Source organism: Schistocerca serialis, chromosome 11, assembly GCF_023864345.2.
Source record: "Schistocerca serialis cubense isolate TAMUIC-IGC-003099 chromosome 11, iqSchSeri2.2, whole genome shotgun sequence".
NCBI classification, from domain to species: domain Eukaryota; kingdom Metazoa; phylum Arthropoda; class Insecta; order Orthoptera; family Acrididae; genus Schistocerca; species Schistocerca serialis.
In genome coordinates this window covers 205,332,212-205,348,723 of record NC_064648.1, presented here as the reverse complement: position 1 = coordinate 205,348,723, position 16,512 = coordinate 205,332,212, and the positions used below count along the sequence as shown (strand labels likewise).

The 16,512-nt window shown below is 40.2% G+C and overlaps 1 protein-coding gene across 1 annotated transcript in view; it reads left to right on the top strand.

The window, feature by feature from the left end:
* The window catches only part of LOC126426658 (pre-mRNA 3' end processing protein WDR33), a 181,097-nt gene that overhangs the window by 127,099 nt on the left and 37,486 nt on the right, over positions 1-16,512 (top strand). The window contains exons 9-10 of the mRNA XM_050088544.1: positions 7,835-7,980; positions 8,466-8,544. Of these exons, the coding sequence (XP_049944501.1) occupies positions 7,835-7,980; positions 8,466-8,544 (225 nt within the window). The remainder of the gene's footprint in view (positions 1-7,834; positions 7,981-8,465; positions 8,545-16,512) is intronic.

Sequence of the window (16,512 nt, the reverse complement as noted above, 5' to 3'; positions counted from 1 at the left end):
TGCATTTTTACTGAATACCAGTTCCAAGTGTACCAGGTCACACTCTAGGATGTCAGCATCAGACACTTAGTGGATTCTGTGTGTAAAGTTTTAAGTATGCTCATAGTCTGTGCTCTAAAAGGAATTATTATTCCAATTTTTGTCCCCCATGCTTCCCTCAATACTGAATTGGTGATCCCTAGGTGTCCCAAAATGTGTCCTGCCAACTGGTCCTTGTATAAACTATTTATCATCCATGTTTCACTTACAGACATGGCTACACTCCATGCAAATACTTTCAGAAAAGACTTCCTGACACTTAAATCTATATTCAATGTTAACAAATTTCTCTTCTTCAGAAACACTTTTCTTGCCATTGCCAGTCTATATTTGTATCCTCTGTATTTTGGTCATCATCAGCTATTTTGCTGCCCAAATAACAAAACTCATTTACTTCTTTAAGTATCTTGTTTACTAATCTAATTTTGCCAACAACAGCTGATTTCCTTCGACTGCACTTCATTATCCTTATTTTTCTTCTTTTGATGTTCATCTTATAGCCTCCTTTCAACACACTGTCCACTTCATCAACTGTGCCTCCAAGTGCTTTGCTGTCTTTGACAGAATTACAATGTCATCGGCAAACCTCAAAGTTTTTATTTCTTCTCCTTGGACTTTAATTCCTGGTACTTCATATAAATTTCTTGACCTCTGCATGACATCACCATTGGACAGTTCCGCCATATATTACGTTAAAAAAATACCAGCACAGCCAAAGTTGGCACATGATGATCCCGAGGGACACACTCATCAGAAGCTGTAGGTATTATTTAAATCTGTTGCAGCAATTAAAATTAGAGAATTTAAGCCAACAGATTTTTTTATCTATCCAGTTTTATAATATTGTCAAAAATTGATTATTTTCGTTGGTATATTAGAAATGTGAAAGGTTGAAATTAGATTATCGATTACCACAAGGCTGTGGCAGGCACCGCAAAGCCTCACACCAGACACATAGTCCCCAAAGTACCTGCCAGGGGCCACACTGCCAGGCCGTTACATGTCAGGGCAGGCCAGTAAACAATAACAAAAATGTGAATGTATGCTTTCCCGGCGTATACAGCTGGCGAAGAGTTCTCGGGCTTCCAGCAAATAACAAAAATATTTGTAAATCTTATTAAACAAAGTTATTTTATTCCATCATTATTTATACACTGAAGTGCCAAAGAAACTGGTATAGGCATACATATTCAAACACAGCAATATATAAACAGGCAGAATACGGCACTGTGGTCGGCAGCACCTTTATAAGACAACAAGTGTCTGGTGCAGTTGTTAAATCAGTTACTGCTGCTGCAGCTACAGGTTATCAAGATTTAAGTAAGTTTGAACATGTTGTTATAGTCGTCACACAAGTGATGGGACAAAGCATCTCTGAGATAGTGATGAAGTGGGGATTTTCCCATATTACCATTTCATGAGTGTACCGTGAATATCAGGAATCCGGTAAAACATCAAATTTCTGACATCACTGCAGGCAGAAAAAGATCCTGCAAGAATGGGACCAATAACAACTGAAGACAATCATTCAACATGACAGAAGTGCAATCCTTCTGCAAATTGCTGCAGATTTCAGTGCTGGCCCATCAAAAAGTATCAGCATGTGAACCATTCAACAAAACATCATTGATGTGGGCTTTCAGAGTTGAAGGCCCACTCATGTACCCTTGATGACTCCACGACACAAAGGTTTACGCCTCGCCTGGGGCTGTCAATACTGACATTGGACTATTGATGACTGAAACATGTCACCTGGTCAGACAAGTATCATTTAAAATTGCGTCAAGTCAATGGACGTGTGCAGGTATGGAGATAACTCATGGGTACATGGACCCTGCATGTCAACAGGGAACTGTTCAAACTGGTAGGGGCTCTGTAATGGTGTGGGGTGTGTGCAGTTGGAGTGATATGGGACCCCTGATATGTCTAGATACGACTCCGTCAGGTGACACATACTTAAGCATCCTGTCTGATCATTTGCATCCATTCATGTTGATTGTGCATTTCAACAGACTTGGGCAATTCCAGCAGGACAATGTGACACCCCACCCATCCAGAATTGCTACAGAGTGGCTCCAGGAACGCTCTTCTGAGTTTAAACACTTCCGCAGCCACCAAACTCCCCAGACGTGAACATTATTGAGCATATCTGAGATGCATTGCAACATGCTGTTCAGTAGAGACCTCCACCCCCTTTACTCTTACAGATTTATGGAGAGCCCTACAGGATTCATGATGTCAGTTCCTTCCAGCACTACTTCAGACATTAGTCGAGTCCATGCCACATCGTGTTGGGGCACTTTTGCGTGCTTGCGGGGGCCCCACATGATATTAGGCAGGTGTTCCAATTTCTTTGGCTCTGTGTGTACATGTCCCTTATAAGTCAAAAGACACCACAATGTGAATTAGAAATAAAAACTGTTTGTAATCTATAGGTAAACTACAAACAGAAAGAAAGAAAATGATCATATATACATATGATTGAGAAGGTGAGGATGCAGCTACATAGCAATCAGTGCCTTTGTGAGTATTGGTGGGTGGAGCTATTTGTTGCAGGTTTCATAGAATGGAACTACTTTCTTCACTCATTCAGAGAGTCCATGAGTTTCAGTAATGTTCAGGTTACTCCTGACATCTCTTTCACACTTTGCTGTTTCTTGTTATCTTTTTCTTTGTGTAACTGTCAAACAGCGACCTTTTATATTTCCTGACCCTGTAGCAAATGAGTGACAGTCTTTCTTGGTTCCTAGAGATTGTTGAACAACACATTGTGCCTGATTTACGGTTCACCAGCATTAACTCAATCAAGTAATGCAAAATTAATGCACACTACTACGAGAAATCTACAGCAAGTAGAACTGTAAAAAAGCCATTGCTGCGACTCAGGCTAAATTGATAATACACTGCCAAATCGAGATCTTATTACCAAATGAGGCGACACAGTGGTTAGCATACTGGACTCGCATTAGGGAGGATGACGGTTCGAGCCCACATCCGGCCATCCTGATGTAGGTTTTCCGTGATTTCCCTGACTCGCTTCCGACAAATGCCGGGATGGTTCCTTTGAAAGAGCACAGCCAGTTTCCTTACCTGTTCTTCTCTAATCCGAGCTTGTGCTCCATTTCTAATGACCTCATTGTCGACAGGACATTAAACACTAATCTCCTCTTCCTCCTCCTCCTCTGAGAACTTATTTACAGATCACTTTCATCCACAGTACACATTTCATCGACTAATCAATGCGACTGTGACCGTATTAGAAACATGCCATTCAAAGACATACTGTGCTAAACACAGTGGAGCTTGCAGCTCCGGTGGGCATGCAATGTCACCTGTGAGGCTCTGCTGGTGCTGTACTAATATTGCTAGTTTAAATTTGCTGCAGTTCCCTTAAATGACTTCAAACAAAAGTTGGCTTGCTTCTGTCAAAAAGGCTGTTGTTGTTTTCTCGAAAGTCCTTGAGAAACTGGGTCTGTGTTCAGTCTCCTAACAACACCAATGCCATTGGGATGCAAAAACCTGACGAGACACTCTTATGATTATCTGTTACATTTATTTCAGTACAGGCCAGATTGGTAAGATACAATTCTGCAGTTCTGTCACTTGCCAGTTTTGCTCTTCATATTGACATAACTGCTGCGGAAGTGGATTTATCTTCAAAATGATGTATCCAGGCTGTGGCTGCCCTGACTACAAAGTCTTCTGCATTATATATTTGTATCTAAGCCTGCCTCTGCAATTCTTTCCTTCCACTATCTCTCAAATTACAATTGTCAGCAGTGGCTCGTGTCATAATGTGTGTCCAACCATTGCGTGTTATCCGTTCGTTTTTGTCTTTATCAGGCAGTTTTTCTCCTGTTTACTCATTGCAGGAATCTTCATTCCATACTCTGTCACTCCATACGATCTTCAACAGCCTCCCATCACACATTTCAAATCATTTCATGCCTTGTCTCCCTCATTGTTCTCATTTCAATATTTTAAGATATTAACAAGGGTTGCATTTTATAGAGTCCTTTTACCTTGTCCAATTGTTGCTGCTATGTATTTTTAGCATCTTCCTACTGTATCCACTCTACATACAAGGAAGCAAAATGCAGCCACTTCTTCTAGAGTGACTTGCTCAAGTTTAGCATTTAGCCATCGAGCATATCCACCTGATGTGTACACAATTACTTTAGCTTTTCTTTAATTTATGTGCATATTGTACCCATAAGCTATGACTCGTTTCATTTCGTTGAGCACCCCAGCAAACTGTATTGTGCCGATTTCCTGTCTGCGCCAAACAACTCTCACTTTCAGATAGTCCTTTACTGACAGTGAGAAACCCTGTATTACGTCTTTCCTGATTTTGGGCTCTTGTATCATTCTGTCAGACTACTCCGGTATGCTGCACAGAAAAGTGTTACCACAGTGCATAATGCATACATATGATTAACACTTTGTGCTTGGGCACAGCTCAGGTCATGACACAGTGTTCAAAGAACTGCTCCTGGCTGTATCATGGCCTGTTAATTTCATGATGCACTCAGAAACTGAAATAGTTTCATATAAAAACAATGTATAGGCATCTCGCTACCTGTCCCTTGACAGGTGCTGGCCTGTGTTGTCAGTTTACAGAATTACTTTGATAAAAGTAGTAGTATAAAATAAAAACATCCAAAGTAGCAAATTTCACTTTTTTTATAATTAATATTACTCATTCGGTGACCACAGTAGAGTCCTGTTAATCCAAACTAATTGGGGCTGGATCTTGTTCAGATTACCAATTTGTTCGGATTAGCTGGAATTACGGTGACAAATTTCTAGAATGAAGTATACCAAGCAGATAAGTAGGTACACCATGGTAACAAATCAGAACAAGTGTGAGAACAATGGTTGACTCTCACTCCCTGCCCTTTTTGTTGTGCATTGTTGAGACCTTTGTAGTGTTTGAGGTCAGTGTTTGGTTATGTTAGCTATCGATTGCTGGCACACGTAACAGTTGTATTGTATTCATTCAGGTGTAGTGGTATACGTATTTTCGTCCTGAGTAAACGGAAACATACTGTGTTAACTCTCAAAGAAAGTCTGAATGCTTTGAAGCGGATAGACAATGGTGAGAATGTATCTAAACTGGCGATGGAACCGGGTGTCGGGTGTCGGTAAAGCAACAATTTGTGATTGGAAGAAGAACCGAATGAAGCTTGAACAGTCCAGTGCAACGTCTTCCCAAAAAACACTAGAAATTTGGCAGACTTTGAAACAATCCCAGTACGATAAAGTGGATGGAGCTCTTTTCCTTTGGAAAGAGACACGGGAAATCCTTTGAGTGGAGCACTGGTTCAGGAGAATGCTGATTACCTGAACAAGTTAATTAATGGTGATGAGTCTTTTAGTGCGAGTACAGGTTGGTTGGACAGATTCAAAAAAGTCATGGAATCCGTCAGCTAGCAATTACTGGAGAGAAGCTTTCCTCTGATAGTGACGCAGAGAAGGAATACTTGCGTGAGTTTGAAAAAATGATAAGAGAGGGAAAGCATTCTCCCCAACAAATTTATAACGCTGATGAGACTGGCCTTAATTTTAGGGCATTGCCAACAAAAAGCTTTGGCATCAAAAGCAGAAGACCATGCTCCTGGTTTTAAAATGTGCAAATATCATGTGCTTTTATTAGCGTGCAGCAACGCTGCTGGTAATCACAAGCTGCTTTTACTGATGATCGGCAAGTCTGCTAGGCTCAGAGCTTTCAAAAACTGCAACACGAAGTCCCTGCTTGTATATTATCGCAACCAGAAAAAAGCACGGATGGATGGTAAGCTGTTCAAAGAATGGCTTCACGGCCAGTTTGTTCTCTCTGTTCGACCATTTTCTAAGGAAAATCATTTGTCTCCCCGTGCAATCCTTTTGATTGATAATGCGCCATCTCACCCAAGCATTGAGGAATTATGTGATGGAGAAATTGTGGCGAAGTTTTTGCCGCTGAATGTGACACCACTTCTACAGCCGATGGACGAGAGCGTACTGCAAACATTAAAACTGATTTACAGAAAACAATTTTTAAGAATGCTAATCAAACATGATAGCATTCCTTTAGTGGTCAAAATAAAGAAGACCAATGTGAAGGATGTTGTTTATTGGGCCGCTGAGGTGTGGCAGAATATTTCAGAAAATACTCTGAGAAAATCTTGGAGAAAGTCTTAAATTTCAGGACAACCTAGTTGAAAATGAAGAGGAAAATCTGCTACAAATGATACAGACAATCCCTGGATGTGAAGAAGCTAATGAAAGAGACTTAGATGAGTGGATGACAGTGGATGGGGCATGTGTGGAGAACCTTACTGATGCTGATTTAGTTGCTGCTGTGACTTGAGACCAAGAAGAAGTGGACTGCTGTGACAGAAGTGACAATGAGCCTGAAAGTAACAAAGGAGAGCTGGTGCCACACAGTGATGCAGCAGAAGCCCTTGACCTTACACTATATTATTTGGAGCAAAAGCCCACTGCTACAACTGCCGATTTGATGTTTACGAGACGATGGCGCAACTATGCGTCACATAACAGACTGTCTTCATTATGCCAAAAAACAATGACTGAGTTTTTGTCATAAAAAAAGTAGTGATAAAATGTCCACTGTGTTTTAGTAAGTTTGACAGCTTTTCTTTCATTTTTATGCTCTGTTTAAACCTAATGTTTTCTTGCCATTTTTTTAAATACCTGTTTACTGTACTGTTTAAATTAAAATATTGTGTATGTACAGCAGTTTACTGCACAGTTTTCCATACTTAGACTAACATATTTCATGTTCGGATTAACCGAATGTTCAGATTACCAGGGTTCGGATTAGCGGGACTCTGCTGTATTTATAACTGTATGCATTGTAACTGTTCGTTTGCACATTTTTGACATGGATTTTGCATTTTGGGAAATACTATGTTTTGCTATGTCATTTTGATTTGAAAATGGGTCCCGGCCCAAAACTAGTCATGCTGTTGTGACTGACTGACAGCCATTTTGTGCTTACTTTGTCGTGAGATTCTTGTGTGTACTCATTTGGTTTTGATGTTTTCTGTAATTCTGGTACAAATGTGTTGTGTTTGTTAAGTGAGTAATTAAGTCTGGAAACACTATAGGATGAATTCTTGATTGGAGGGAGAAACATCTGACAGGAAACAGTCTGAGGAAACTGGTGAAGAACTCTTTCAGAAAGGCACAACACCACATTAACTCAAGACATTTTTTCTGATGCAACTATCAGCAACAGGCTTGTAGGCTGACACTTTTCTGATAAAATTCCTGCAACTGAGGTGAAACAGTGTCCAACACAGGTTTGCTGGAGTTGTCTGGAGAAGACGAAACAATCTACTGGCATAGTAAGCAGGAAAGAAACGGGCTGGTATTGTCCTGAATGCAACCTACTTCTCTGCACACCGCAGTGTCTCAGACTTTTCCATACAAAAGCCATTTATGTGTGGAATTGCTCAAGATCTCACCTCGCATAATTATTTTTAATTATTTTATTATTATTTCTTTTTTTCTTTTTTTTTTTTTGTGTGTGTGTGGGGGGGGGAGATAGTTCATAGTTATACTTTCTGTCATTGTTATTGTGAAGTTTGCAATCTGCCGCAGAAATAAAATAAAGATGAAAAATAAACCTTGAAGCTTAGTCTTTTTTATTGTGAGTTGTCCCTTAAGATATCTCAAACTGTGACGTGCCTGTTACGTGTTAAATAATGCTGTAAGTGGGAGGGCCTACAATTTTCCAGTTGAAGGGACCTCAGAGTGTTAATATGTGTTGTGGGTGATTCTGTTGCAGATGAGCCAGCAGTGATTCCCGGCATGGGTCCGGAGGACAAGGTGGAGACGACCGATGGGACAACGCCAGCTCCTGCGGCTGCGTCTCAGATCCCCGGCCTTGACTTTGAGGGTGTTGAGGACAGGCATCGGCAGCTGCACAAAAAGGTGATACGCATTTGTCTGAATTCAACTGAAATTTTTCATTAAGAGCTTTATGTATGCCAGTACTCATACCTACTTCAAATGCAACTAATGTGTTTCATTAATGTATGGTGTGGATGTTTGAATTCAGGTTGTCATTTGCCTGTACCCCCAGAAATATACAACTGTTTTCTTCTTGTATTTCATTGTTTAAGGCTTGTTTAGTGGTGGGATTCTTGATGCTTTATTTCTGCTGCAGTATAATTATTTGGCTTTGTGTTTAGACAGAAAACACTACCTGTTACTGCAAATACATTTTGCTGCCCACACTAAGTAAAATGTTTAATATGTTTTCTTAAATGCTTTATTTATATAGAAGTATGTCTTAGATTCCAATGTCATTAGCAGGTACTGTTTTTGATACAGAACCTGAGTTTTATACAACTGTACATGAGCTATTTATTTACATTTGCCAGCAGCTCTAATAAAGTTGTAATATCTGTTCTAAGGTTCCATACTCAAAGCCAATTCCACGCAACTTCCAAGCACAGTGGAATGAGACTAAACTCAATCATGAAGATGGGATGGGTAAGAAAATTAGTCTAGATATTACTACCAATTACAGTTAGATAATTATTGTTGTAATCTGTAAGCATACGTAATACCTCGACAATTGAGATTGCATATAAACTGTAGTCTGAATGTTTATTTCTTGACACAGTTGGTTGCTCTATTGTTAGCCACCATACTAAAATTAATTTTCAGTGGTCCTTACTTTTTCATAAACCAAACAGTTTCTCTCTAATCCACTTTAAGTTTTCTTTCTCATTTTGGTGTATGTGATTGTAGGCTTATTATGTGGTAATTTTTATATATCAGCTATTGCTTCCTTGGAAGCGTAATAATTGTATTCTAAGGACATGTAATTTATCTAGGAAGGAGATTGCTTACAAAAGACGTATCCATATGATTCTTGGGTACAGTTCATTACTCTTAACCAGCTACATTTGTGAAAGCAACAGGAAATACTACAGCAAGATTGTGTGATCCACCTCTAGTTAGTGTTGTCACTGTTAGTGAATTTTAGAAATGCTCAACAAATTCCAGTCAGAGGTGAAACTTTCATTACCATGCACATCACAGTAGGGCATACTCAGTTCTAAAAGCATACATTCAGAGGTGACCCCATTGTCTCTCAGGACTCGTGTGATAACCATGTTGATATTCTTAAAAGGATACATTGCTACTCACAATATAGAGGGAACGAGTCACAGGTAGGCACAGGCACAACGAAAAGACTGCCATACATTTTATGAAGGGGTGTCAGTAAGTAATACAACAAAAAATATATATATATATATATATATATATATATATATATATATATATATATTTTTTTTTTTTTTTCCTGACGGCAAGTTATTCACTGCTCTTTTGGCTGCAAAAACCCCATTTTTCAACATAATCTCTGTCAGTGTGACTGCCTTAGGCCATCTTACTGGGAAGCCCCTTATGCCCACATGATACCACTGTATTGGTCGTCAGAGCCAACATCTTGCTGCATCAATAATTTCCCCACTATCAATGTACATCTACATCTACATTTATACTCCGCAAGCCACCCAACGGTGTGTGGCGGAGGGCACTTTACGTGCCACTGTCATTACCTCCCTTTCCTGTTCCAGTCGCGTATGGTTCGCGGGAAGAACGACTGTCTGAAAGCCTCCGTGCGCGCTCTAATCTCTCTAATTTTACATTCATGATCTCCTCGGGAGGTATAAGTAGGGGGAAGCAATATATTCGATACCTCATCCAGAAACGCACCCTCTCGAAACCTGGCGAACAAGCTACACCGCGATGCAGAGCGCCTCTCTTGCAGAGTCTGCCACTTGAGTTTATTAAACATCTCCGTAACGCTATCACGGTTACCAAATAACCCTGTGACGAAACGCGCCGCTCTTCTTTGGATCTTCTCTATCTCCTCCGTCAGACCGATCTGGTACGGATCCCACACTGATGAGCAATACTCAAGTATAGGTCGAACGAGTGTTTTGTAAGCCACCTCCTTTGTTGATGGACTACATTTTCTAAGCACTCTCCCAATGAATCTCAACCTGGTACCCGCCTTACCAACAATTAATTTTATATGATCATTCCACTTCAAATCGTTCCGCACGCATACTCCCAGATATTTTACAGAAGTAACTGCTACCAGTGTTTGTTCCGCTATCATATAATCATACAATAAAGGATCCTTCTTTCTATGTATTCGCAATACATTACATTTGTCTATGTTAAGGGTCAGTTGCCACTCCCTGCACCAAGTGCCTATCCGCTGCAGATCTTCCTGCATTTCACTACAATTTTCTAATGCTGCAACTTCTCTGTATACTACAGCATCATCCGCGAAAAGCCGCATGGAACTTCCGACACTATCTACTAGGTCATTTATATATATTGTGAAAAGCAATGGTCCCATAACACTCCCCTGTGGCACGCCAGAGGTTACTTTAACGTCTGTAGACGTCTCTCCATTGATAACAACATGCTGTGTTCTGTTTGCTAAAAACTCTTCAATCCAGCCACACAGTTGGTCTGATATTCCGTAGGCTCTTACTTTGTTTATCAGGCGACAGTGCGGAACTGTATCGAACGCCTTCCGGAAGTCAAGAAAAATAGCATCTACCTGGGAGCCTGTATCTAATATTTTCTGGGTCTCATGAACAAATAAAGCGAGTTGGGTCTCACACGATCGCTGTTTCCGGAATCCATGTTGATTCCTACATAGTAGATTCTGGGTTTCCAAAAACGACATGATACTCGAGCAAAAAACATGTTCTAAAATTCTACAACAGATCGACGTCAGAGATATAGGTCTATAGTTTTGCGCATCTGCTCGACGACCCTTCTTGAAGACTGGGACTATCTGTGCTCTTTTCCAATCATTTGGAACCCTCCGTTCCTCTAGAGACTTGCGGTACACGGCTGTTAGAAGGGGGGCAAGTTCTTTCGCGTACTCTGTGTAGAATCGAATTGGTATCCCGTCAGGTCCAGTGGACTTTCCTCTATTGAGTGATTCCAGTTGCTTTTCTATTCCTTGGACACTTATTTCGATGTCAGCCATTTTTTCGTTTGTGCGAGGATTTAGAGAAGGAACTGCAGTGCGGTCTTCCTCTGTGAAACAGCTTTGGAAAAAGGTGTTTAGTATTTCAGCTTTACGCGTGTCATCCTCTGTTTCAATGCCATCATCATCCCGTAGTGTCTAGATATGCTGTTTCGAGCCACTTACTGATTTAACGTAAGACCAGAACTTCCTAGGATTTTCTGTCAAGTCGGTACATAGAATTTTACTTTCGAATTCACTGAACGCTTCAAGCATAGCCCTCCTTACGCTAACTTTGACATCTTTTAGCTTCTGTTTGTCTGAGAGGTTTTGGCTGCGTTTAAACTTGGAGTGGAGCTCTCTTTGCTTTCGCAGTAGTTTCCTAACTTTGTTGTTGTACCACAGTGGGTTTTTCCCGTCCCTTACAGTTTTACTCAGCACGTACCTGTCTAAAACGCATTTTACGATTGCCTTGAACTTTTTCCATAAACACTCAACATTGTCAGTGTCGGAACAGAAATTTTCGTTTTGATCTGTTAGGTAGTCTGAAATCTGCCTTCTATTACTCTTGCTAAACAGATAAACCTTCCTCCCTTTTTTTATATTCCTATTAACTTCCATATTCAGGGATGCTGCAACGGCCTTATGATCACTGATTCCCTGTTCTGTACATACAGAGTCGAAAAGTTCGGGTCTGTTTGTTATCAGTAGGTCCAAGATGTTATCTCCACGAGTCAGTTCTCTGTTTAATTGCTTGAGGTAATTTTCGGATAGTGCATTCAGTATAATGTCACTCGATGCTCTGTCCCTACCACCCGTCCTAAATATCTGAGTGTCCCAGTCTATATCTGGTAAATTGAAATCTCCACCTAAGACTATAACATGCTGAGAAAATTTATGTGAAATGTATTCCAAATTTTCTCTCAGTTGTTCTGCCACTAATGCTGCTGAGTCGGGAGGTCGGTAAAAGGAGCCAATTATTAACCTAGTTCGGTTGTTGAGTGTAACCTCCACCCATAATAATTCACAGGAACTATCCACTTCTACTTCACTACAGGATAAACTACTACTAACAGCGACGAACACCCCACCACCGGTTGCATGCAATCTATCCTTTCTAAACACCGTCTGTACCTTTGTAAAAATTTCGGCAGAATTTATCTCTGGCTTAAGCCAGCTTTCTGTACCTATAACGATTTCAGCTGCTACCCACAGAGGGCATCCATCATTGGGCCAAACAGATGGAATTCAGAAGATGCGAGATCTGGACTGAAAGATGGATGAGGGAGAATAGTCCAACAAAGCTATCTTAGCTCCTCTTGGGCGTGCACACTTGTTTGAGTTCTTGCATTGTCATGGAGGAGGAAATGTTCATTTGCATTTTTGTGAAGACAAACATGCTGAAGTTGTTTGTTCATTTTCCTGAGGGTAGCACAATACGCTTCAGGATGGACTGTTGCACATTGAGGGGGGCATTAAACAGAATAATACCTTCAGAGGCCCAGAAGATCATCACGATGACTTTACCAGTTGAGGGTATGGCCTAGAACTTTTTCTTTGGAGGAGGTGTGTTGTGGTGCCACTTCACGGATTGCAGTTTTGTTTTCCGGTTCGACGTGACAAACACACGTTTAATCACCTGTGACGATGTTCGACAAAAAATTGTCGTGATTGTCCTCATAACACCCAAGCAGTTCTGCACAGATGATCCTTCGTTACTCCTTATGGTCCTCTGCTCAGCGGCGTGGAACCCAGTGAGTGCGCACTTCTGAGTACCCCCACTGGTGGACGAGTGTATCAGCACTACCAACAGAGACTCTCATTTATGCAGTGAGGTGTTTGACTGTAATCTGTCAATCAACTCGAATGAGAGTGACTACTTGTTCCACTATTACAGGAGTCACAGCTGTATGCGACCAGCCAGCATGCGGGTGATCAGACAGGTTTGCACGACTTTGTTGTGGTGATAGCAGACACACCGCCCAATTGCTCACGATGCTTTTGTTCACTACCAGGTATCTGTAGACATTCTGCAAGCACCTATGAATATGTGCACTGCTCTGGTCTTCCATCAAAAGAAACTCAATGACACCTCTCTGTTTGGAATGCACCTCAGTTACATACAACATTTTCATTGCTACTTATAGTGCTGACATCTATTGGAATGTCAAGGAACTATAGGGGCTGAAATGGGATTATTCCTTGATGTGCCACAACAAATTCTGGATTTTTTTCATCTGAAATTGGCCAAGAAAAAAAATGTGTTGCATTTATTGTTGAGTGCCCCTTGAAGCTTTCAACTGAAAGCCCCTCTTCTGAAGTACTAAATACACACACATTCGCACAGGCACAACGCACGCTCATGTGATTGTTGTCTCTGGCTGCTGTTATAATATTGTTGTTATTCCTTACTGTATTTTCCATTGTTTAATGGCCATGATGTCATTGTGGGAGATATTAGAAATTCTACAGAGACTTTGTGACTGTTGGTCTTCTCTTGCATCATCCACAAGAGAACAAAATGGATGGAAGTGAGAAGTCCCCTTACCGTATTTACTCGAATCTAAGCCGCACTTTCTTTCTGGTTTTTGTAGTTCAAAAAACCACCTGCAGCTTAGAATCGAGTGCAAAGTAAGCAGAAGTTCTGAAAAATGCTGGTAGGTGCCACTACAACTAACTTCGGCCATCGACTATATGTAGCGCTACACAGGCATGCTTTGCAGGCACAAAGATAAATACTGGCACCAAAACCTCTGCGTCAGTAAATAAATTAAAAGAAAAGGTAGAAGAATGTAAACATTATGCCATGTATTCTTTCGTGTTTGCTGCTATCTCATTTAAATCCTGTCTGCCTAATAAACTACGAAACTAGAGTGAGACAACAGCAAAGACAACAGCAAACACGGAAAAATATACATATCGTGTCTTGTTAATATTCGTAGTATTATTATGTTGAATAGTGATACAGTCAGAAATGAAGCACGGCAACTGACTAGATTTTTAAATCTAAGATGAATCTAATTTCTGTGCAAAATGTAATGTACTAAAGAGGCGTTGCAAAGATTTTCAAATTGAGAAAATTTTTCGCTAAACTCTCGTTCAGAACATCTTCTATCATACACAGTCTGTTATTTGGTAATAGTTGATCATTATCAAAGAAAGCTGCATTGAAAGTAATAACAAATAGCAGTCTCTTGCCATTGTTTCGCTTATGAGACAATTCCTCTCTTCTTCTTCTTCTTCTTCTTCTTCTTCTTCTTCTCTTTTTTTATAAGCAGTGGTAGCACGGACAAAAGCAAGCCATGGCACGAGTGGTGACAGCTTGTAAACATTCATTATCACAATGAGACAAACAATGTGCAGTGGTAGCACGGACAAAAGCAAGCCATGCCACGAGTGGCGACAGCTTGTAAACATTCATTATCACAATGAGACAAACAATGCATGACACAGTACAATAATGCATTTTCAGCTTAAAGCGACGTAAACACCTATAACAAAGATAACAGCACTTATCAGATCAAAGCAAAATAAGCAATCAATTCAAACCAGATGAAGCACGTGAAAAAGGAAGGGCACCCGTATAAATACGGACAGAGCGCTTGACACATAGCAATGGCTACTTGGTAAAGCTTAACTGTTAAGCTTACGACTCGCACCAAACTACTGTAGCTGTATCTTCATCCATTCGAACACAATTGTCTCTCATGTTACAATGAACCAACTTTGTTTCGATTTGGAGGTGTGGTCTAAAACTTTTCTCTCCCCTCGAATTTCGAGTCTCAAATTTCAGGTGCAACTTAGATTCGAGTTTTTTTTTTTTTTTTTTTTTTTCAGGTGCGGCTTAGATTCGAGTTAATTTCCTTGATTTCGAGTCTCATTTTTCAGGTGTGGCTTAGATTCGAGTTAATACGGTACTCTGAGGTTAGAAATCTTAAGCTAAAATATACGATTTCAGTTGTTCCTTTCATGCCTCCCTGCCTCCTGCTGTCCACTGCCAGTTGAAGCCTAGAGCTTCCTTCAGTTCGGATGATCTGCCTTGTGATCTTCACCTTTCTCTGGGACCCCTGCCTTTGACCATCTTCTGTAATTTCTTTGTGTGATACATCCTGCCCATTTTCGTTTTAGAGCCTTTACCCTTTGTGCAACAACCTGAACCTCTCTGAGGCCTAGGAGTGATCTTTCCATAATTCTCTGAGCTGTTGGAAGTTAATAAAAAACAGGTTTAAAATTCGTTTCATGGCCATGTTACTATGGGAAGAACACACTGTTTAAAAACAACCTTCTTGTAAAAGTTTGTTGGCATATTAGATTTAAAAACATTTGCATATCTTCCATAGGCCCCCCAACATACCTTTATTCAGCAAAAAATTTCAGGTTTTAAGTCTTCTGGGATATCAGTTAACTCACTCGGATAGACATAATTGTTAACAGTTTTAAATCGGTTGTTGTTCAGTATTATTTCTTTTGCTGTTACCCAGTTGTGCTTAACAGTTGTGTTGGACAGATTTATCTGAAGGCTTACTTTCTTGCAACTGTATAGTAAATCTTTCATAGAGGACTGCAGTTCCGTTGTATTGTTTGCTGTGACTACTAAATTAGCTGCAAATTTTGTTAGTGAGTCTCTTCTCATTTCTTCTAATTCCACTTTCTTTCCAAATAATTTGGGCAGAGTCATATCAGTAACAGCTGTAAATAGGTTTGGGGATGCAGCATCAGCATACTTCATTTCTTTTCCAATTGAAAATTCACTCGTGTTTTCCTTTGCTGACAGGAGGCATTAAGGTATTGTAGGTGTTACATAATAGGTTTATGTAACTTGTTTCCACACCTAGTGTGATCAGTGCCTGTGTAAATGCAGTGTGGCTTAAAGAATCAAAAACTGTTTTACAGTCTGTAAAAACTACGTACAGTGGCATTTTATGTTCATTGGCTCAAATAATTACTTCATGTAAGGTGTGTATTTGGTCAATTGTGCTGTAACAACTGTGGTTTTCCTATAACGGCTGTGGAGTCTGCCTTGTTCTATGCATTTTGTGTTTTTCGCAATAACATTCTCATGCTTTTAGGAGCTGTAATTACACATGATGCACGATTCCTTTATCTTTGAGCTGAGGTGTTAACCATGTTTGCACTGTGCCCAAAAATAAGAATTCGTGTATCCTTAAAAATGTGCTGAATGTAAGATAGGTTCCTTTCCTACTCTTGAAAGTAATGGGGATTTTCCCAAAACAGCAATTCTCCCATGTGAACTGCAATATACCACACATTTGTGAGAAAGTAACGCTCACAAGCAAGACACGGCATTTGGAAATTGAGCAAGAAAGGCATGGCAGGCTGCAACTCACTGCACTGTGTCATTGTCAGATAGGTCACAAACGTCAATCTGAATACTTTCATTTTCCAATCTTTTTAAAGTGGTCACAAAGTATCTGAAGTTCAGCTGCTCTTTT